This window comes from Aythya fuligula, chromosome 3, assembly GCF_009819795.1.
Source record: "Aythya fuligula isolate bAytFul2 chromosome 3, bAytFul2.pri, whole genome shotgun sequence".
Classification (NCBI taxonomy): Eukaryota; Metazoa; Chordata; class Aves; order Anseriformes; family Anatidae; genus Aythya; species Aythya fuligula.
This window is the reverse complement of record NC_045561.1, coordinates 91,134,430-91,157,968: the sequence shown is the minus strand read 5'-3', so window position 1 is coordinate 91,157,968 and position 23,539 is coordinate 91,134,430. Positions and strand designations below refer to the sequence as shown.

The following is a 23,539-nucleotide window of genomic DNA, read 5'->3' as shown; positions in this document are numbered from 1 at the left end:
TCCACTCATACTGCTTTATCTTTCCAGTTCTAAAGAATGTTAAGTGGCCAAATACTGTTATAAAAGAATCTTTGTAAACACCTAATAAATACTCTATTAACAATTTAACAAGGGAAGTATGAACTGATAGCTGAACAGCTATGAGGTTAGACCCATGATGAGTACACTATCTAGAAAATATCTTCTATCTTAAGACTAATAATTCAAGTCAGATAACCAAAATCAGATAAAATGTTTCAACTGTCTGAAATTATAGCCATTTTTAGTTTATTTTTTATTGCAAGGATCTGGAAGGTAAAACTGGAATGCAAGGTTGCAGATGACACTAAGCTGAGTGGTGCAGTTGATATGACAGAAGGAAGGGAGGCCATCCAAAGGGACCTGGAAAAAAATGAGAATTGGGCCCACATAAACCTAATGAGGTTCAACAAGTCTAAGTGCAAGGTGTTTCACCTGGACCCTGTGCAGAGAAGGACACTGAGGATTCTGGTGGATGAAGAGCTTGACATGATCCAGCAGTGCGTGCTTGCAGCCCAGAAGGCCAACTGTGCATTAAAAAGGCTGCATTAAAAGAGGAGTGGCCAGCAGGGCGAGGGAGGTGATTGTGCTCCTCTACTTGAAGCACTGCATCTAGTCTGGTCTGGGGCCCCCAGCACAGGAAGGATGTGGGTCCTGAAGAGGGCTACAAAGATGATTAGAGGACTGGAGCACCTCTCCTGTGAAGAAAGGTTAAGAGAGCTGGGTCTGTCCAGCCTGGAGAAGAAAAGGGGGACCTCATTGTGGCTTCTCAGCCCCTTGTTTAAAGGGAGCTTATAAAACAGATAGAGAGTGACTCTTTGCTCAGTCAGATAATGACAGGACAAGGGGGAATGAACTAAAAGAAGGGAGATTTTGATTAGTGTTTATGAGGAAATTCTTCTCCTGGAGGGTGGTGAGGCACAGGAACAGGTTGCCCAGAGAGGCTGCAGACGCCCCATCCCTGGAGGTGTTCAAGACCAGGTTACATGAAGCCCTGAGCAACATGATCTAGTGGGTGGCATCCCTGCCAATGGCAGGAGGCTTGGAACTAGATGCTCTTTGAGGTCCCTTCCAACCAAGGCTATTCTATGATTCTATGACAAAAGGATGACATTTTTATAAGCTGATGAAAACCTCTAAGGCCATTCCATCCACCATAGATATGACACTGTATTTCCATGCAGTCACAAACAAATGTTTTACAGTGACATATGTTACTGGAAAAGTTGAAGTATTGAACAGTAAGCATTTATTGAATATAAGATTGAATATATGTTCAATGAAATATATAATACATATATTCAATATAATATTGAATGTATATTCAATATACTTACTGAAGCATAAGAACGGTAAATCGAATAAATGCTGGGCAAAAATGTGCATGGGCTGAATGTAGTTGACATGGTCTGGAACCATATAAGAAGGGCAAAACTAAGGCTGGTATACAGAAGGAAAAATATCTAGAATAACTATGGTGGGAGTGTTCCATGCAAGACCATCTGACACAGATTCAAAGCTTTTTTATCCTAGAAAACCTACAGTTCTGTGGTTCACCAAGCTATTTCTTGGTGAAACAGCAATTTCCATTGAAATCTGTGGGAGGACTTTTGTGGTAAGAAGGAACTGTGGTAAGAGTAAAACTCCATCACTGACACTTCCTCAGATTTTCCTTGGAGTCTTGCATTATATTAACAAAGAGATATAAATTATGAGGTGCACAGTATGTGTTACTTTTTCCTCTAAAAACACAATTAATGTTTTCAGTTTGATAATATTAAACTGGTTAAACAGTTTTATGAGCTTAGATTTATGATACACACCTTGCTGCAACAAAAATCTCAAAGTTTTATTCTTCTTCCTGATACTACTTGTCTTTTCTTTAAAATAAAAGATTTTTGGCCTAAAGGTACACCTGCTACTTCTGCAGAGTTAGAAAACTGAAAAGCTAGAGAGTCTCTTTGGTTAGTACTTTAAAAATACTTTTTTTTTTTTCCTTTGTCAGCATTCCTTCTGAGATTTTCTGTGTTGTCCAATTGGCTCTAAGTTTCATGATATGCTACTAGCTTTCAAACTTCCAATTTAGAGGGAGAAAAAAAACAGCACATTATTTCCTCTTGTGGTAATGAAAGAATTTGTTTAGTGTTTGTACACATGAAAGTAACTTTTGTCTGCTTTAATGAAATTTAGGAACATTAATACTTTCTCTGATATTCAAAAGCTGAAAATGTTTCAGCTATAAGCACATAATCTGAGATAGACTACAAAATTTACTTTGGAGCAGCATCATCTTAAATATATTTGGTTTGATTTTGAATGTGTTAAATTATCACTCCGTTCACTTAATTCAGCATTTTCCTTTGTTCAATTTTTCATTTATTAACTACAAAAAAAACACTAAATGGTCCTACATTTATCGAGTATTTGTACCTTTATAGCTGAATTAGGCATAATGAAACTTTGCTTTTGTTAAATCAGTGTATTTTTTTGGATAAAAACAATGGTAGAAGGAGATATACTGGCTTACAGAGAACAAAATTAAGGAGTGTAATACAGCTATCAATTATGCCCATGGTGGCCTCAAAATACAAAGAAAGTCTCCAAACCTTCTCTTCCTTCCCTAGCATCATTTCAGCTGCACCCAAACTCTCAGTACATAATCCTGAGGTTTCATGCCAAATTGCTAAGAAAGATATTTAACTGTCCAAACAATGTCTATTCAAAGTATTCATCTGCACTTGAAGTATATGAAGTGTCTGCAGATACTTCTGTGCCTTATCATACCAGCTGGTCAGAACTAGACGTGCAAAATGTGACAATTTCTAGGTTTCTCAAAATGATTTGAAATGTTGCAAACAACAAAAGAGAAATTCCACAGACCATATCATAGAGTGAAAGCTGAAATTAACACCTTTGAGTCTCAGCACTCTTCTCACTCTTCTAAGGGAGCTCACTAATTCCAAGGGCATGCTAGTTCTCACCTGACAATTGGAGAAACCTTAAGAAAAAAAAAAAAAAAAAGCAGAGAAATCTCAAAAAAATAACAAGTTTAATATGCTCAGAATTTTCACACCACTTCTGTTTTAAATGATTGCTGTAAAAAAAAGTGTGGAAAACCAACTAATCACCAAAGCTTTGGTTGTAGCTCTGCTTTGTGCAGCTGGATGAAAAGAAAAAATAAGAGGATATACTGTTCATCTTTGCGTAATTTCCACATGAAATGCAACAGAAAAGCAAATATCTACCAGATTTTAATTACAGGAAAACATAGATACTGAAAGAGTTGGAATTTCATTTTCAGTTATAAATTTTGCACAACATTTGATGCTTGCAAAGATAAGCAAATTTACTATGTTTTAAATATTTGCATTGTAAACTAGGCAAACAGCATTCATCATTGAAAATTTTGTTTCAAAGCTACTCCAACCACAATTCCTCCCCAAATCCATACATTTGCTGCTTTCAGATCAAAACATTTTCCAACAAGCAGTGGTAGAAGAAAATTACATTCTGACTGTAGGAGCACAGTACACTTATCTGGGTTTTCAAACTTCACTTCCTCCTAGGATTAGCAGAGAAGCTTCCAGATCGGATTTTTTTTTTTTTAATATACATGCTTACTCATTAGGGTTTATGTGTAGATAGCAAACTTTACTTTAACTTTGGCTTGAAGTTTTGCAGTGATGAGCCAAACAAAATCATTAAATAACAAAAACATTCAAAGTACTTCCAGTGACCTTCCTTGAATACTTCTTAAAGGATGAATTACTCCTCTTCAAGTTGAAATAATTAAAAACTGTAAAACGCTTCAACATAAAGAACTGCCACATCACCATTTATCTGTGACTCTTAGCAAGTTTTGTAGCCACATATCTTAGGCAACTGCAGCAACAACCTGGCTATAACATGCAACAACTTGAGGTACTTTGAAAGTCAGTAAACATAAATGTCTGGTTTGGGGCTACAGTGTTTTACATCTAAAGAAAGTGTTATACAGACAATAACAAACAGCATAATTAAATAATGCCACAAAGATTCTAATCATGGCTTGTAAATATTTACATAGTGCAGGTGAATTCATGTGTATTACTTCCAGATGAACGTACAAATAACAAAAAATAATTTGAAAAAATATATTAAATCAACATGATTTCTTCATGTAGACTAACCCAAAGAAACTGTGCTGAAGAGAGAATACTTCTACTGATTTTGTCTTTGTGGAGAAATATTAAATCTATCAGAAAGACTGCAAACACATTTTTCTATCCCTTCCTGTGTTCATGAAGAAATGAGCTCACTTTTCAGGAAGACACCATCTCACTTTCTAGGTTTTCCCTTTGGATAGAAGTTACAAGCTAAAATATATAATGAATTATTAAACTGGAAGGGAAACCTATTTTTCTTGCTGACTTGTGAAAAGTATACTGTTTCGTGAATTCATGCTGTATACTGAGAAACGAATTACACAGGCAAGAAGCAACATTGTTATGTAGTATTAACAAGTATACTTCTAAGTCTGCAAGTATACTCTCCGGGGACCACAAAACAATCCTCTGAAGTGTGAAATCACAGTAAATAAGCAGAACTAATGGTACTTCTGCAATCCAAAAAAAGCACTGGAATCAAAATCACAATTTTAACAAAAAGTGAGACTCAATCCAAGTATGGAGAACTTGTTTCGCTGCAATAAATTGGTCGAAATTGCTTCAACATTTGTATTTTAGAGTTTTAACACGTATTACTGGAGTCAAACACTTACTGTGCTCCTTCCTGTCAGAAAGCAGCATTTTCAGTTATCAGTTGTGCTTTGCTCAATGAGTCATATATCAAAGAACTTTCCAGAATAACACAAAGAACTACACTTCAAATTTTATAACACATCGTGTATTAGAATACCAAAAGGCTCCTACTGCATTTTAATGATTATTTTTGCTGCTGATCTACACCAAAGTTATTAAGGACCTGAAGAAGCTAAAACTGATACTTAACGTCAAGTATCATTGGTACTCACTGTAAAGAATAGTGCCACTTAGAGCAGTTGTCTTCACTGTCAAGTACAGAGTCGTCAGATTGCTTGTTTCCTGCCCAGATGCAGTCCTGATCTCCGTTACAGATGTTAGAGAAGGAAGTTCCAAATATGAATTTCCAGTGAAGGATGGAAAAAACAGGGCTGTGTCTGCAATGAATAACAAAAAAGCTTTTTTCAATTAATTGCTACAAAATAAAGTAATAAAATGCGACACAATCAGCAAAGCACATTTGAAAATACCCATTCTTTTGAATACCTTTGAACAATGTAATCAACTCTATTATTTGCAAGGTACATGCAAAAATGTATTTAATTTCAAACTTCTGAGTTAAAAGACTAGAAGAGGAAGATGTTCTAGCATCTGCGTATTAGAATTGAAAAGGCCATTATAGGAGGGACCACTGTCAGAAGATGCAATAAAGTTCAGAAGCTTGTATCAAACATTCTCGTCTTTACAGATGTGTCTATGCAGAATTATTGTCCACTAACATACCCGTGAAGTGTTTTTGATTTATAATTGTAGATGAAAATACAGTTTTTCTTAATTTTGAGGATACTTTAATGTTTCGTTTTTGAAATTATGATGACTGTACTGTTGGGCAGTACATACATTTTTCCACTAGACTACTGGTGGAAAAAAAATAGAAATCACAAGTGAAAACTTTAAATATGAAGGCTTAACATCAGCAACTTCTATTGTATTGATTACTTTTGTTTATTTTTTTTCCTTTGTAGGAAAATACTCGTAAAAAAATACCATCCAAGCTAGAAAAAATAGTTTAACTGAGGTTAGACTGAGGGGCTTCCTGATGCCTTATGAATCCTAGTCAGGCAATGCTCCTTGAAAACTGTTCAAATTCATCATCATGGACATGAACAAGGAATAAGCAGTCTGAGTAAGGTAATATATCAGTAAAGAAATTTAAAATTTATTTAACTAGAAATATACAATGGATTTGTAATTGATGATTACAGATAGGCATGATTAGCATGTGGTTATTCTTATTCACTGCTGTTGTTTAACCACAGTAGACCACTAAGCATCACACAGCTGCTCACTCAATCTCCCCATAGTGGCACATGGGAGAAAATTAGAAAGGTAAAAATGAGAAAACTCATGGGTTGAGATAAAGACAGTTAAATAAGTAAATAAGTTTAATAAAAGTTGCATGTGCAAGCAAAGCAAAATAAGGAATTCAGTCACTGCTTCCCATCGGCAGGCAGGTGTTCAGCCACTTCCAGGAAAGCAGGCTTCAAGCAAGCACATAACAGTTACTTGAGAAGTGTAAATCCATCACTCCAAACGTCCACCCTTCTCTTTCTTTCCCCTCAGCTTTCACTGCCGAACATGCCACATGGTGTGAGACATCTCTTTGGTCCCCTCCCAGCTCCTGGTGCTCTCCCAGGCTCCTTGCTGGCAGGGCAGCACCAGAAGCTGAAAACTCCTTGGCTCTGTGCAAGCACTGCTCTGCAACAACTAAAATATTGGTGTATTATCAATAATATTTCATCAAAAATCCAAAACACAGCATGATATGTGCTACTCCATCCTGGCCAAAACCAGGACATTCATTCTGAATATTAATTTTTTGTTTGTTTCTCAAAGGTGTCCACAGTTTGTTCTCTGCCATTTTTCATTGTACTTAAGAAGAAAGAATAAAATGAAACTCATTGGTTAAACAAGCATGAGTTGAAAGGCATTCATATAGAAAAAAAAAAAAAAAGCAAATAGAAAAAATAGAAAGCAGGAAGAAAAGCAGAAGGAAAGCAAGAAGTAGTTATGTTCCTAAAAGGTGGGTCTGGAAAGATTAGGGTTCTTGGAGAAATTGAATAAACAATGGGATGAAAAGATTTCCTGGGTGTGTGAGGGAAAGGTCCAAGACATTGCAAAGAATAAAAAGTCAGAAGCAGACCTATATGGTTAGGAGAAAGTTACTTGTCTAACTAAGTTTATACTTTTAAGGAAAACAGCATTATATATAGCTAATCCAGTACAGGACCACAAAGATGATGAAGTGACTGAAGCTCTTCTTGTATGAGGATTGGCTGAGAGCGCTGGGTCTTCTGAAACCGGAGAAGAGAAGGCTCAGGAGGATCTTAACAATGTGTATAAATTCCTGATGGAAGGGGATGAAGAAGAGGAAGACAAGCTCTTTTCAGTAGTGCTCACTGACAGGACAAGATGTGATGGTCAAAATCAAAAAACAGGAAATTCTGTCTGAACACATGGAAACACTCTTTTACTGTGAGGGTTGTCAAGTGCTGGAACAGGTTGCTCAGAGTGGTTGTCAATTCTCCGTCCTTTGAAAAATTCAAAACCCAGCTGGACATGGTTGTGAGAAACCTGCTCTCAATAACTCCACTTGAACGGGAGGTTGGACTTGATGATATCAAGAGGCCCCTTACAACGTCAACATTTTGACAATTCTGTGATCTTTCACAGAGAGGCTTTGTGCAGAAAACATTAATTCTTATTTTTCAAGTGCAGTGCCTTCAGAAACATTAGCGTAGTGTAATACCATATACTAACATATCATGCACATAAACCTACTGAGTCTTTCGTTAGGCAGCTTTCAAAAATATTTAAATTTGCGATTACTTCTCCACAAGAATTGTTCCCACCACCCACCAACGTGCTTCCTCTTTTGCTGTGTCAATATGACTGCATGTGCTCATGAAATTAATCAGATTAGGAAAGTCCTCCAAATTAAAATAATCTTGAGCAGGAGGGGATTTTTTTAAAATCTGGATCACTACCCTGATCTGTTTTACCATGGATCCCCAAGATATTGGTACTGGTACAAGTAAGAGAACACATAAAGAGCAGAAATGAAGAGCAAGGAATCAAGGGCTTACTCATTTAGTACTGCTACTGAACATGCTGTTGTGGATTATGTCCTACAAACAAGAGTGTGCACATTTCTGGCAACCCCACTTATGAATCACTTACTGTTGTATTTTTATGCCCTATAAACTCTATCTAAAGCTTGCAACAAGAAAAACACACTTTTTCTTCCATCATTAATGGTTCCAACAACATGAAGTTTTAACATTATGTCTTTAAAAGGCTGTAAAAAGGAAAAGGAGCCAAACACCAATAACATGCATCTGCAGTGCTATATAAAAAATGATAGTTGGCATTCTAATCAAGAAACCTGAAGGGGAAAGAGAGGAGGGGAGGGAGGACAGGATGTTCTGTCAGTCTTGAAAGTAAGGATGACTGCATCTGTCCTTTAGCTGGAATAGTTCCCTTCAAAGGGCAGACCTTCCGCAAAGACACACAGCTTTCCAGGCAGTCCAGCACCCTGCAAGCAGAATTCCCTGCACTACTAAACAGCGAAGACAACTGAGAAAAATGTTATTTCAACTGTAGTTGGCTATAGCCAACAAAGCCATTCAGGACTAGGAGGGTGCAGAGTGCGAGTGCACGTCAGCAAAGAGGTGAGAGGAGAGGAATTAGTCATCTCCTTGGATGAAGGCCCTAAGTGGAAGAAAACTAGGCAGCTTTCCGATTTTCTTTAAAGTGTGCATACCTCCTCCTGCTTTCATCTTCACACAAACCAAGACTGATTATCTGCAATGTAGGTCAGAAGCAGGAATACAAGCTCCACAGGTTGCACAATGAAGAAAAGAAACTACCAAAGGCTTCTTAAGCACAAGATACCATGGAAAAGTTCCTGCCCAGCACGAGGAATCAAATCTGAAACATTCCATTTCAACAGAGCCAAAGAGGGCATAAGCTGAACAATAATAGGTTAATCATAGACATACGACTGATGCCAGCTATAATGTGCATGCTCTACCACTGCAGGAGAGCATTTTACACTGTTTTCGAGTTGCTTTTACATATTTTACATGCACATATTTTAAGATGGCTGCTGGCACTAAGTCATTTTGTGCTTCATTTATTTCACGTCAGGCTGAAAGAAGAAAGAGTTACTTTATTTTCTCTACAGTCTCTTCTGGGGCCACTACATAACCACCTGTCCATGACCACAAAGGACTGTTCCACGGGGGCAGCTGTTTCCAAAGTGGGGTGCACACACCCCATGGGGTGTGCAAGACAAAATACAGGGGTGCAGGAAAGAAAATATTATAACTTCAGTAGCTCTTGTATGCAATTTAGTAATAAAATAATATACATATACCTGAAAGGTGTGCTCAAAATAGTTTGGAGATCAGTGCATTAGGGAAAAAATCAGGTCAATATGGACTCAGCAGCCACATGCCCCATGGAAAGCAGATGAGCATAGTGAGAGCACCAGCACAGCAGTTCTGGAGTATCGAGAAAGTCTGAAAAGGAATTGTGTTACGATTCTTTGACCTACATTTAAGGTGTTACTATAGCTAAACAGTGACAAATGTGTCACTGTACCAACAGAGGATAGTGATGAAACTAATACAGTACAACTTCTCAAAAAATGCATGGTTCTTTTACATTCAGTGTATGTCTGTGTTTCAATAAGGAAAATGGTTTAATGAATTTTATTCCCCAAACTGTGTTTTAGGTTATCTAGCTGTCTGAAACCTAAACTGTGTGTGTTTGAGCTTCATCTTTAGATACTTATATATAACTAATAACCAGGAAGTGACATAATACAATGTTAAAGAAAATGAATACAGAAATAAAAAAAGAACTTCATAAGTAGAAATCAAAATCAAGTACAAGTAACTCAACGGTTTTACAGGTCTCAGTTACACTGGAAGAAATGAAAAATCTTCTAGTATTTTAGAGGTAAAAAAAAAAAAAAAAAAGGAGACTGAATAATTCAAGATACAATACCTATAAAAATTCATAACAGACTACAGAGCTGTTTCTGGAATTCCCTGAACAGCATATAGTGCTAAAAATGATGTGTTAACAGTTTAACTGAAGGTCTGAATTTTCTACTGAAATAAATAGGTTATCTGGCAGAGGACTGACTATAATTTTCATAACATAGTGTAACAAGAAAAAGTTGGGAAGACTTTAACAAGTTTCTGTCATTATCCTATTTGAATTTGCTTTAGTTAGGAAATAAACAGGAGTACGGGGAAGAATACATGTACACTGTTTTCCATTGCTAGGAAATTTGAATAAGTCTATTTCCACTCTTGTCTTTAATTTCCATTTGTACTTCTGTGTGTGTGACAAGTTTGTCTTAGTAATGCATTCTATTCAAATAAAAAAAAGTCTTTTTAATCTTGAAGATAGTAAGAGACAGTCAAGTGCACCAGCCATCATTAAGTAAATTCATATGAGAAATTAGCAACGTTTTTAATAGTAAGAATGAATATTAATTAGGAAACAAATGAACAAACAAAAACAACAGCCAACAAAACCTTAGAAAGAGAGTTCATTCATCTTGTGGTAGGAGGAATATGACCAAACATTTGGCCAAGTTGTCTACAACCAACAAGATAAATAACTGCACAGAAGGTCCTTGGTCCTCACTGGTAAGGCAGAAAAATGTGTAATCCTAGGATGTGAACTCATTCTGCCTTATAATAAACACCTAAAAAGGCCAGGTGAATGATGACCTAAAACTACCACTTGCTCTCCACTCACCTTAAAAGGACTTGAGGGTCACTAGCTTAGCTGTAGACATGTACACAGGCAATATCTGAAGTTAGATGAACCAGCCATACTCTTGATGACCATGCATCAGAAGCAAATGGCTTGCTGGAGGATATTCTTTAGGCAAAAGCAAGTTACTTAACATCGTAGTTCTGAGCTGAAATGTTAGATAGTGCACTAAACAAGATGTCAGAATGGTTAGGGGCTTAAACTCTGAATTTCTGATTTCTATTTTCCAATTACAGTTGTAAACATCCTACAAGAGATTGGAAACTTACTGATAGATTCTTTGCTTCTTTTACATCGCTGAAGGAATATAGAAAAAGCACAGATGATTTGTTTGCCAGGCAGTGCAGCAAACCTTTTCCACATTACCAAAACCAGAGGCATTTGCAGCAAGAAGTCAGGTTAGCAGCAATATCAGGGGGCTGATGAATACATGGCTTGCTCTATCCATCTAAAGCTCACAGAATAGCTCAGAGAACCAAATATAACTAACTACCTGATAGTAATGCATTCTTTTATCTCATGGTCATGGTGCGAAGAGAATCAAAGTGAAATAAATATGATTCAGATAATTCCTAGGGATAAGTCTGGTACATACAAAAACCTGACTTGGGTATGTCATAAAACATCACACACATCTACAGAAAGAAATACAATAATCATTGGCTCAATGACCGTAACTTTAGGAATCTAAAAAATAATTGATTAGGCGAGTTCAGCTGTTTCCACACAATAAAATATGAAACAAAATAAATCCCACCTTCACTACTTTCATTCTTTCAGCAAAAGCCTTCTTTTTGTGGAAACTCAACTACATTACAAGGCAAAAAATCCTTATGGAATAACACACACAAGTTTTTCCTTATCAGGGCAGCCTGGTGCCTTGTTGATAATGCTCTTTGCTGTCAACTGGGGGATCTAAATTCAGATCACTGACTTAATCTCTTGTTTTGCAGATTGCTAGGGGCTTCAAATAGCAAAAAGAGAGTATATTTAATCATGAAGACTCAGAGGAAGCACTGAGAAACAACGGGTCAAATAAGCAATCCTTAAGAGCAGGGCATCATTCCATTTTCATTGAAAATGCCATACAGGTGGAGGAATATTAGATAAAAAGAGTTTAAAAAAATCTGGGAAAATAAAGCAGATGATGGCCTCTGAAAAGGTACAGTGAAACACAGAACAGAAGTGAGGATGATCAAAAGGATAGTATGACTTCCAGAGTGAGAAACATATCAGGACTATGGAACGTGCGTAAAATTTGCAAAGGAAAATGTGAATAAGAAATGACAATTCGGTGGTTTGTACTATAAAAGCTAAGGGTACTTAATGACACTGTCTGATCACAGACTTGAAAAACAAAAGGAAATGATTATTAACTTTACTCAGAATGAATAGTTACCTTGGGCAATTTATGGCCACAGATGGTATGTGGATCAAAAGTATAAAAAGTAAATGATGAAAAAATGAGAAAAAGAGGGGAAAACAGACCTGTACATATAAACAAATATATTTCCTGCAGCTCAGGAAATCCTAATCTCAGATTGGTGGAAGCTGTTGTTCTTCAGGAAAACTCACAGCCGCCTTGTTTCTCGTATCTCTTTCAACACGTCTGTGACTAGTCTTGCTCAGAGACAGGATATTGAGGAAGTTAACCTACCAGCCTGATCCATCTGGAGTTTATAGTTATTTGTTCTGCTTTCCCCATTGCCAAAAAGATACATGACAGAAGACAAATTTATGCACGGTATTTAATATAAAGGAAATTAATAATTCCATAGTTATCTGAAACACAGTGATTGCTATTATCTAGTTCCTAGAGATCAAGTTAACCTTCTCTTTACGCAGCTGCATTGTAATAAGTACCACCTGTGTAGATGAAACCAATATAGAGATGGATTTGGTTTTGTTTCAGAAGAAAAATGAGACACTCATAAATTCATAGAATATCCTGTGTTGGAAAGTACCCACAAGGATCGAGTCCAACTTCTGGCTCCACACAGGAATACCCCAAAATCAGATCCTCTGTCTGAGAGCATTGTCCAAATGCTTCTTGAACTTTGACAGGCTCGGTGCCATGACCCAGTGGTCATGACCCTGGGGAGCCTGTCCCAGTGCCCAACCACCCTCTGGGTGCAGAACCTTTCCCTCACACCCAGACTGACCCTCCCCTGTCCCAGCTCCATGCCGTTCCCTTGGGTCCTGTCGCTGTCCCCAGAGAGCAGAGCTCAGCACCTGCCCCTCCACTCCCCTCATGAGGGAGCTGCAGGCTGCCATGAGGCCTCCCCTCAGCCTGCTCTGCTCTGCACTGAACAAACAAGGGATCTCAGCTGCTCCTCATAAGTCTTCCCCTCTAGACCCTTCACCATCTTTGTTGCCCTCCTTTGGACACTCTCTAATAATTCTATATCTTTACTGGCTCAGCCAACTTTATTTGAGGCACCCAAAATTGGGGAATGATATGTTGATAGTTTTAGCATTCTTTAAATACTGAGCAGTTCAAGAGTTAGCTCCATGTCTGACAAAAGGAAATCATAATAAAGCAGTTCGATGCTCCTATGCTTTGGGAAACAGGGAGTCACAAGAAGAAGAAACTACCTTCAGATTTCTGTTTTGTGGATTTCATTTTTCTTCTTCAGACCTAATGTTTTAAAATAGAAGAATAAATTTTTTTTTTTTTTTTTTTTTTTTTTTTTTTTTTGCCAATACCCTTGCTATAAATCAGCAGTTATTACTGCATCGGTTTTCAGATGAGAAGTCGGTATTTTCAGCCAACTCTTGTTCATCTGTAGCGGGAAGAAAATTACCTTCCTCACTTGTTCTTCTCTCACTGAAGTTTATTCACTTAGAGGCCACGAAACATGCTAATCTGTCCAGCTGAAAGATGCAGTGTAATTATTAAATTCAGTTATGGTTATTTATGGGTATTATATAGATACACAAAGTAAGGCCAGACGTGTAAGTAAATGGAACAGATTGACATGATAAACAAAAAAGGAAAATCATTCATTCATATCCCGTTCAACAAGATTTTGTGAAAAAAATAAGGAATGAAAATATTATCTAAACGAGAGAAGGTATAAAAAACAGTCAATATGAATAAATCCCTCAGTATCTATTTCCTGGTGCTTTTACTGTTATTTTGTGATGGTAACATCTGCAAGCATACTGAAAATAAAAAAAAACTATTTTTTGTTAGTCCAAATCCACAAATGAGATTAGCATCACAGTAACTGTTTTTAGTACTTCTGAGAACAGCTTCTCCATAGGTCTTTTTCTTCTTGTTTAGTTTCACCTCCAAAACTTATTTTGTTTCTAAGTGCCTTCAATTTTGAAACAGAAAGAATGTTCCTAATTGATACTTGTACCTTATTAGGGTTATGTATTTTACCATCTCCATTCAAAATGATGTGTAAATGTTAAATCTTTTCCTGAACTTAAAGTAGACGAAATTGGGAAACTATTACATAATATTTTCTTCAAGTTCAACATATTTGATTGGAAATATGATCTAACTGCAAAAACACCTGAGTTTTATCTTTTTTTTTTTTTTTTTGTAAAGAAGTTCTATCTGGAAGGGAGATAAGGCTCCTTTGTATCTTCAGGTATGCTTTTCAACCTTTCTCAATTAAAGGAAGAAAATCTAAGGTAGGCTTTGAATATCACACCATAATTTACACTGGAGTTCTCATAATGAATTACTAGATTTGATGTTAGAAAGCTGGCTGCATTTAAGGTCACAATGACACATATTACAGCAAATCCTAATGAAGCAAGGACTTGTACAAATCTTTTGAAGTTCACTCATTAATATATTTGTTCTGTAAAGTATCACAGAAGGTCTACATGAACATAAGCTTTCACATTTTTGATTGAAGTCTAATGAGCTGGTAAAAGGAGTGAATGAAATAAAGTATTGGTCTTTGGGGGGGAAGAAAAAGGCAGCTATCCAAGTGATTCTAGAAACTCAAGATTTTTCTATGTCCTCAATGTAATGAAAACTGTTTGGTTGCTTAAATGCGTGTGACCCAAAAGCTTAATTTCCTGTTGTTTTACAGTGAGTTTCAGTTAGACATGTACATATTTTATTTGTATGCCTGTAATTCGTATGTTTATCAAAATTTCAAGGCCATCTTTTTACTTTATGAGATACCAGTGTATTTTCAGTTACTCTAATTTTATTTCTGCCAGCTAAGTTTAATTTTATTATCTGCAATGGTGCTTGAACACATAAACTAACATTCCTGTCCCAAAGGATCAGAGAGATACTTGATGAGTAACTGGCTATAAAAGTTTAATTTGGATAAATATTCAAACTTTCAGTGTGTGTCATATTTAGTCAGTTGAAGAGGAATCTTTCATCTGGATAACACTGAAGACAAATTTTTTACATGGTTGGCACCAGATAAATGATGATCAATATTATATGTTTTAAGCACACTAAATTTAATGTGCTCATATACATAATGCAGTGTAAATAATGCAACATTGTTTATACACCAAATTTTAGTAAGATTTTCCTATGATTATGTTATTATTTAGACCTCTAGATGCAGGTCTAAAAAGAAAAGACAGTGATACAGGTCAGTACATAGCAATAATAAATATGAAAATGGGATTTCAAAAGCAATTTCATAACTTACACTCTCATATACAGAACTAATTAGGAGGTTGGACAGTAAAATCCACTGAGCTGTGTTGGGTTTATGTGCCACAGTTTTGGTATAGGGAGCCTCTGTGAGAAGAGAACAGAATTATAAGAATAAATGCTGTATTTTGGCAAGAGGATGCTAAAAACAGAAACAGCAAGTTCATCAAGAAGTCCTTCTAACCTCTTGAAATATTTTCATTTGTTTAGGCCAACATCTTGCAGTTGCCCCTTGGACTTCAGTTTGGGGTGGGGGATATTCCAAGGTCTTTGGATTCAAATCCTAGAGTTATGACCTTATTCTGAAAAAGATGGCTTTGATATCTATGATAAGAACCTGAGATTAACCAGTGACAATGTCTGTAGGTGAGCAAGGTTAGAAACAATTTGAATACAAATAATGTTAAATTCTGTTCCCTCAAAAAGTGAGGTCTTAAGAGGAATGAGAACCACAAAACGTAAACATGTAACCAATTTCTGCTCCATTGCCCAATTATATTAACACGAAAGTACTTTATCATGGCTTCTTTTGGGAATCATATCACTAACTCTAGGGTTTGGTGGAATAAAAAAAAATAAATATATCAGAACAAAAAGAATATTTAAGGGCTTTTTTTTTTTTTAAATAAAATAAGGCAGATTAATCTTCAGTTAGCATTAGAGCAGGAATTAGAAAAAGACATTTCTATCTGTTGACATTTTCCTTCGAGGATTTAAAAAACAGAATAATTTTCTGTTTCTCTATAGTTTTGCTGATATATTCATTTTTAGCCTGATTTTTTGGATAGAAGAAAGCAAAAACATAAAATAGAGAAGTATCTATATAGACATCCTACCTTTACTTCCTAACGCCAGCCACTGTGAAAATATAATATATTAGTTTGAAAGGACCAAATTAGAAATACCATTTAAAAATAATGAAAATTTGTGCTAGACTGTATCTAACACAAAACCAGTTCAGTCACAGGTAATTGCAGGAGAATGCTACAATCTTGTAAGCAAACATACCTGGATTAAACTAATGAGACAACTGAAAATTCAAAAATTCATAACCTTTTGTACAATCTTTATTTTTTTTTAGCAGTCTTATTCAGCCAAGACATGAAAACAATGCCACGTCTGACATAACTGTAGATTGAAAACAAAGTAGTTTTATTGCTATCATGGCTTTACCTGCCAGACAATCACTACCCTCTTCCAAAACATATCTTGTAAAAGTGCCAGATAAGATGGATGTTAAGCATTAAAGCTTTCAGCTCATCTGCATGCTTTTCCTACTGATTTGATGCTACAGTGATGTAGCAAACCCCTGCTGAGGGTGTAAGTGTAACAGAGAGTAGCTGTTCAATTTTCCCGTACACTGGTTGCTGTGGGGAAGACAGTAACGTGGACTCTGTTAAAGCAAAAGTGAGCGAGCAGTAGGGAAGAAAAGTTTTTACTGTTGTATCATAGCTGCTTCATTTTGGGTCAGTCTAAATCCCTTCTAAGAGAGAAGAAAGAAAGGCATGACTACATCCCCCAGGAAGCACTGAGCAAGCTTCTTTTGGAGATGGAAGACACCTCCAGCATGATTGTAAACACAGACATTGCCCACCTCTTTTCTCCTCCCCCTCTATTCAACCCATCCAAAAAGACCTGCCTAATTTAAGTTCCCCTGGACAATAGGTCTACAAAAGTTTCATTAAAATTTGGAAGTCATCCTTCTTGAATTTGTTTCCAACCCTTTTTATTTTAACTTGTTTTGCAGTGCAGGCCTGACCTTTATCTATACAGAGTTGCTTAGTTCTAATGTAGTGTTTTATGTTCTAATGCAGGATGACTTTAGGCATGGAATTGTTTGGTGTTTTGGGATGTTCTTCCTTAAAGAAAACAGCATTTCATCTCCAGGTTGCAGCTTACTTGGGAAACTGCCAAGTGGCAACTCAAAACTAAAAGTTCTTATTCCAGAACCATTTCTGGAACAGTTTTCGAGTTACTGCAGAATGCCACATGCCTATTGAAGTGAAGCATTACAGACCACTTAGCAATTTCTTCCCTTTTGTTAAATGGTACAGAAATAAATCTTGTCACTGCTGTAAGCTCCTTTGCATTCATGTAAGTAGGTTTATTCAAACAGGTTGCTAATGTGATTCACAGCAATAGTTTGTAAACATACATAGTTAAATGAGTAGCAAGGTGGTCGATGAAAGAAGAGAGATAATTTTATCCTATAGAAAAACATATATAGACAAAAATTTCCTCTTCTCCCTAACCTTACTGTAGAACTCAAACATACTAGTTTCAAAATAAGCTAAACTACTGCTAATTCAAGTCCAGGTGGCCAAGCTATGCCACCAGACTACAGTTCAGAAAACATAGTACATGAAATTGACACAACTGTTGGAAAGCAAATGACAAACTCTTTCCCAGCACTTGCCAACAATATTTAAGAAACACAGTCTTGTATACATGGATTTCTACAAAGGATCTCATGAGGAAAATAATCTTCTCTTCCAGGCAACAAAACAAACACAGCAACATTTGTCATGGACTCAAATAATCCTTGCACCTCAACATAACGCAAAAGAAAATCTCTAAAGCAGGGTATGTAAACAGTAACAGATCTCAAGAATGTCTGCCTTGATTAAAGAAAAAATACAGAAACTATTAAAATTTTGTTTGCTGCTTTCTGAGGCAAGGAATTCAAACAAGATGTATGAAGGTTATGTGACAGTAAAAGCACAAAACATGTCCACGTTAGAGTTTCTCAATGAACCAGGACAAGTCCTTAAATTATTAATGTTGCAGTATGCTTTTGTTTGCTCAATTCAGAAGGTAACTGCACCTGAGCTACTGGAAGCTGCTCTGCTCTAAAGACAAAAGCCAAACACTACTGTGAAAGTAAAAGGGACCCACAATTTGTATGTCACAGTTCTCCAGTTGGTTCTCGCAATACGAGCATCTGTTCCGTCTACGCACACACTCCAGCAGTTCTCCTTGGAGACTGCACTGTACAAAGCAAAGCAAAAATTGCAAAGTTCTCTTAGGGTACTGACAAATAATGAAATAAAAATGGCATATTTAACAGAAAAGTGTTTCATTTAACCCTCTTCTGAATTAGGTCCAAAGGAAACAGGTCCTCTTTTCATCCCAAGACCTGGTGCTGCTACGAACAAGCAAGCAGAACTCCATCAGAAGACCTCACCAGTTATGCCAGTGCCATAGGACTGACTACACTGCACAGCTTTTAAGTACCCTGCCCACAGAATGTAGAGAAAAGACAGAAAGCTCAGCCATAGAAACCACATCCAGGCCCCCCGTACGGTGCTGTTGAACTGTTTAAAAAACCTTTTGTTCCTTATTTTTATTATTACTTCTTTCTAAGGGACAAAAGTCTAAGCAAGTCTAATGCCAAAAAACAAAAAACAACACACACACACAAAAAGTAATTACTGATCACACAGGATACGTATCGTTAGTGATATCAATCTATCTTAAAAAGAACTAAATTTTAAGTACTATCTATTTTTAATATCTGTTGAATGAGAGAACCCTTCTATGATGCCTTATTTTCAATTACTTAGGCATGTTTAAATAGTGTGTTGCTTTCTTTCACATTTTTTGAACTATTTCTTTCACTGATGTCATTGATTTTCTCAAGTAATGAGAAGACTTTCACCATGTTCTTAGGGCAAACGAAGTGATAATTCTAGCAGTTTTCCATTATAAGACCTGTTTAACAGCTGAGTAGTAATTACAAAAAATCAGCACTGGAAGGCTGATACTGAGCTCTTTGTGGCACATACTGAATCTAAACTGCTCCATTTAAAACCTTAATGTAATGTACAGGCAAGACATGCTTCCCTTCAAGTCACTGATGAAAAAGATAGGAGGAAAGCAATTCTTCCTTTATACTACTTAGAAAATGATATGTATTTTGGAAGTAAGGTCTAAGTAAATGGAGAGGGTATGTAAGGAATACAAACATAAGAAACATAGATCTCCTTCTCCATGGTGTTGCCAAAATACTCTTCCTCCTGTTAGTACAAATGTATTGGATAGTCTGAGAAGAACACCAGAATACTGCGGTGGTTTCACCCTGACGAGCAGCTCACCACCACTACACCCCTCTCTCACTCCCCTTCCTCAACATAACAGGGGGAGAAAAAATGTTGGAAGAAAAGGCTCATGGGCTGAGAATGGGACAGGGAGATCCCTCACTAATTACCATCATAGCAAAAACAGACTAAGCATGAGGAAGATAAATGTTCTTTATTACCTATTACTAACTGACTAAAGCAGTTAGAACTAAAAGAAATCCAAAAACTCCTTCACCCTGCCCACCCTCTTCTACCTCCTGCCCCCAATCAGTGCTGGGGAATGGGGGCTGCGGTCAGTCCCTAACGCTTTGTCTCTGCTGCTCCTTCACGGTCACTCTCTGCTCCTGCTCCACGTTGGGTCCCTCCCATGGGACGCCGTCCTTCCCCAACTGAGCCTACAGGGGCTGCCCACAGGCAGCAGCTCTTCAAGAACTGCTCCCACATGGCTCTGTACCACGGGGTCCATCCCCCAGGAGCAAACTGCTCCAGCACAGGTCCCCCACATGTGGGCAGCAGCTGCCCCCAGATCCCCTGCTCCTGCGTGGGCTCCTCCTCTCCACGGGCTGCAGCTCTGGCCCCAGGGCCTGCTCCTGCAGGGGCTCTCCATGGGCCGCAGCCTCCTCCAGGCCACATCCACCTGCTCCACCAGGGGCTCCTCCACGGGCTGCAGCGTGGAGATCTGCTCCATGTGGGACCTGTAGGCTGCAGGGGGACAGCCTGCTCCACCAGGGGCCTCTCCACAGGCCGCAGGGGAACTTGTGCCGCATGCCTGGAGCACCTCCTGCCCTCCTTCTACACTGACCATGGGGTCTGAAGAGCTGATTCCCTTTAATTTTCTCATTCCTCTCTCCCAGCTGCTGTTGCACAGCAGTTTTTTCCTTTTTTTCAATCTGCTGTCCCAGAGGCCCACCCAGCATCACTCACTGGCTCAGCTCTGGCCAGCAGCAGGTCCCTTTTGGAGCCATCTGGAGCTGGCTCTGATCTGACATGGGGCAACTGCTATGCTCAGCTCAGAGAGGCTACCCCTTGCCATGTAAACCCAATACACAAACAAGCACACTTTCCTTCATGTAAAGAGCACAACTTAACTCACAGAACAGAAAGATGTTTGAGGTAGGAGATGCATAGTACCTTTTGACACCACCTAAAGGAGTTGTTCTTTCAGCTAGATGGGCAACTGGAGTACCAAAATAGATAAATAACAATAACTAGAATATGGCTGTGTAAAAATACATTATGTCCTGAGATGGACTTCTAGGTCTGTCATCACTCTACACCTGTCCTAAAATGTGGCCTACACCAGACAGTAATTCTCAGGTTCCCCAGCAACACAACAGGGATCTGGAAGCTTTAGGAGTTGTGCTATCACCAGGTCTAAGCTCCCAATCCCTCTCTTAGAACCTGGAATGATTCAGACCCCTGAGCCTCCAGCACAGGGAAAGGAAATCCTACACTTCAGGCCATCCCTTAGATCACCCAAAGGTTTCCAGATTATAGAATACTGACTGGAGACTGATGAATTTCTGCAAGACAAGATTAAGAATGAGCTAGCTCAAGTTTAGAAAAGCCATGATGCCATGATGAGTTTCTAATGGTAATAATGTCAAAATAGTAGGTTCCAGCAACCGTAACTTTTCTTTCTAATGTTACAAATTACCATAAATATATATATATATATTTTTTTTTTCCCCACAGCTGCAGAACCCATTTCCCAAGAAGCAAAGCTTAAAAACTATTGGTGAAATGTACTGTGCAGCCACGGACTTCTTTCCTTGTAGTTGGTTATGTTACTCTGCATTATTTATTACTTAATGACACTGCATATTTTATTTGTTCTTCCAACAGCCAGGAGAATATATCTAGAATGTTCTGCTTTTTTTCTACTTTGTCTTAAAAGGGGACTTTTCAGGAGAATAGGTATAACCCATACAGGCATAACCCATCTAGCAAATTCCAGTGTTAAAGACAGAATGAAACCATACTAATTTGTATACAATATATTCAGATGCTTTTCATATTGAGACATCATGTTTTAGCAACTCCAAATTATTTATTATTTCACTAGAAAATCCTTCTGAATAGTAGCTTTTCAAGGATATCCAGAGATATGTTATCAACCTAAAGCATGCATATCCAATGGGACATCTTCAAAGACAATATTAAAATTTAGTAGTAAATAAAATAAGAAAAAATGACACTATAATCACTGCAAGGAGTTTTGAATCCAGAATCCTATTGTAGATGTGAGCCAGAGAAAGAAAAGTGATGAAAATATGGGGGAGAAAACCCAGCCCAGAAGAGAAGTATTTTTCACTCATGGATGTAAAAGGCAGATAGAATTAGTCTCTCAAGTCTGAATAGGAAGAAAAAAAATGTTACACTTGACTGAACTGCTCAGATCACTGCCAAGTGTCTATGTTAGAAGTACAAATCATGTTGTACAAACTTACTCTTTACTTCGCATGACCCTATTGAACTGCAGTTCAGAAGAACAGATCCTTCTACTGAATCAGGAATCCACATCAATTCAAGGACTCAGAGAATTCATTTCTGGTTACAGGTGAGTGGAGCAATTGTCTGCTTGAAGGTATTGAAAAGTACAGAGTCTGGGCTCAGAAAAAGTGTTCTTTTTCTCCTTTTCTGATTTGAACCGATGCTTTGTACAAACAAAGCACACAAAATACTGTGGAACACAACACACTGTCTCAGGACAAGTAACTAACTTTATATTGTACTTGATATTTGCATTTGTCTGCCAATACAATCATCTTTCTTGGCAAGCCACAAGTAATAAACTTATGCAATTTATTACATCTTTATTAGAAGTTCAATGTTCGTATATCATCCACTGTTCTTTTCTCCCAGCAAACTCTGAAAGGTAATTTAAAAATGAAGCTTATGATGTTGCTGTGACAGTTAGGCTGTTTGTCCTCCTTTTTATAAAAGCTGAGACCATTCAGTAAAGAAACACCAGTATTATGTTAGGTTTTTGTTTCTTTAAATCATAAATAAATTGACCTAAACATTCCATTGGAATATGACTTCACCGTTACACATGAAGCTAGGAAATCTGTAAGATTTAATACAGTCAGCTAGGATACAGGCAATTTGTCAGATTGGAAAGGTGAACACACCTGAGGGACAAATACTAATTTTTCATTACATTTTATGAAACAGTTAAAGCTTCAACTTGATTCCTTAGGAAAATTAGAAAAAAAATGAATTAAGTAACTCCTTCCTTTTAAAAGCAAGTATTTCTGATTACCTTCTCTTTCTTTCATCCATCAAGAATTTAAAACATACATTCTGAATCAACTCCAAGATTTCAAGATTAATACTTCACCTCGTCTGATATCAATTTTAGATTTAGTTTTAACATTTTTGCCAGCTAGCAGCTGCTAAAATCAAAACTGTACTGAGGCAGAGAGGAATGCATGGGGAAAGATGATAATCAGGATTATGTGATTTCAAAGATCTCAAACTACCAGAGCTAGAAAGTCTGCTGCCCTTGGCAATGGAAAGCAAAAGGCACTTCCAGCTGTTCAGCTGGTGTATTTATTTTTGACACTAGAGTTGTTCACAAAATGCTCACCATATACAACAGCACTGGGCAGCATTTCCTGTACTCAAAACAACTGATACCTACTCTTTGCAGAACAGGTTCAAAACTCAAATACTTCCTCATATGAATTAGTCTAACTATGTAATATACATAGCACTGGCATATAGCACAACAAACTTACAGTCTGACCTACAGGTAGTGAAATAACCCAACTGTTAGGGACTACTATTTTATCCTTTGTGACTTTTATCACTGACTTAAAGTTAGAATCATAGAATCATAGAATATCCTGAGTTGGAAGGGACCCTTAAGGATCATCAAGTTCAACTCTTGACACCGCACATGTCTACCCAAAAGTTCAGACCATGTGACTAAGTGCACAGTCCAATCTCTTCTTAAATTCAGACAGGCTCGGTGCAGTGACCACTTCCCTGGGGAGCCTGTTCCAGTGTGCAACCACCCTCTCTGTGAAGAACCCCCTCCTGACGTCAAGCCTAAATTTCCCCTACCTCAGCTTAACCCCGTTCCCGCGGGTCCTGTCACTGGTGTTAATGGGGAAAAGGTCTCCTGCCTTTCGACACCCCCTTACAAGGAAGTTGTAGACTGTGATGAGGTCTCCCCTCAGCCTCCTCTTCTCCAG

General features: G+C 37.6%; 1 protein-coding gene across 1 annotated transcript in view; it reads right to left on the bottom strand.

Annotated features, from left to right (window-relative positions):
* Positions 1 to 23,539, bottom strand: part of EYS (eyes shut homolog) — an 836,985-nt gene that overhangs the window by 160,513 nt on the left and 652,933 nt on the right. Inside the window, exon 36 of the mRNA XM_032185496.1 lies at positions 5,030 to 5,194. Coding sequence (XP_032041387.1) covers positions 5,030 to 5,194 — 165 coding nt within the window. The remainder of the gene's footprint in view (positions 1 to 5,029; positions 5,195 to 23,539) is intronic.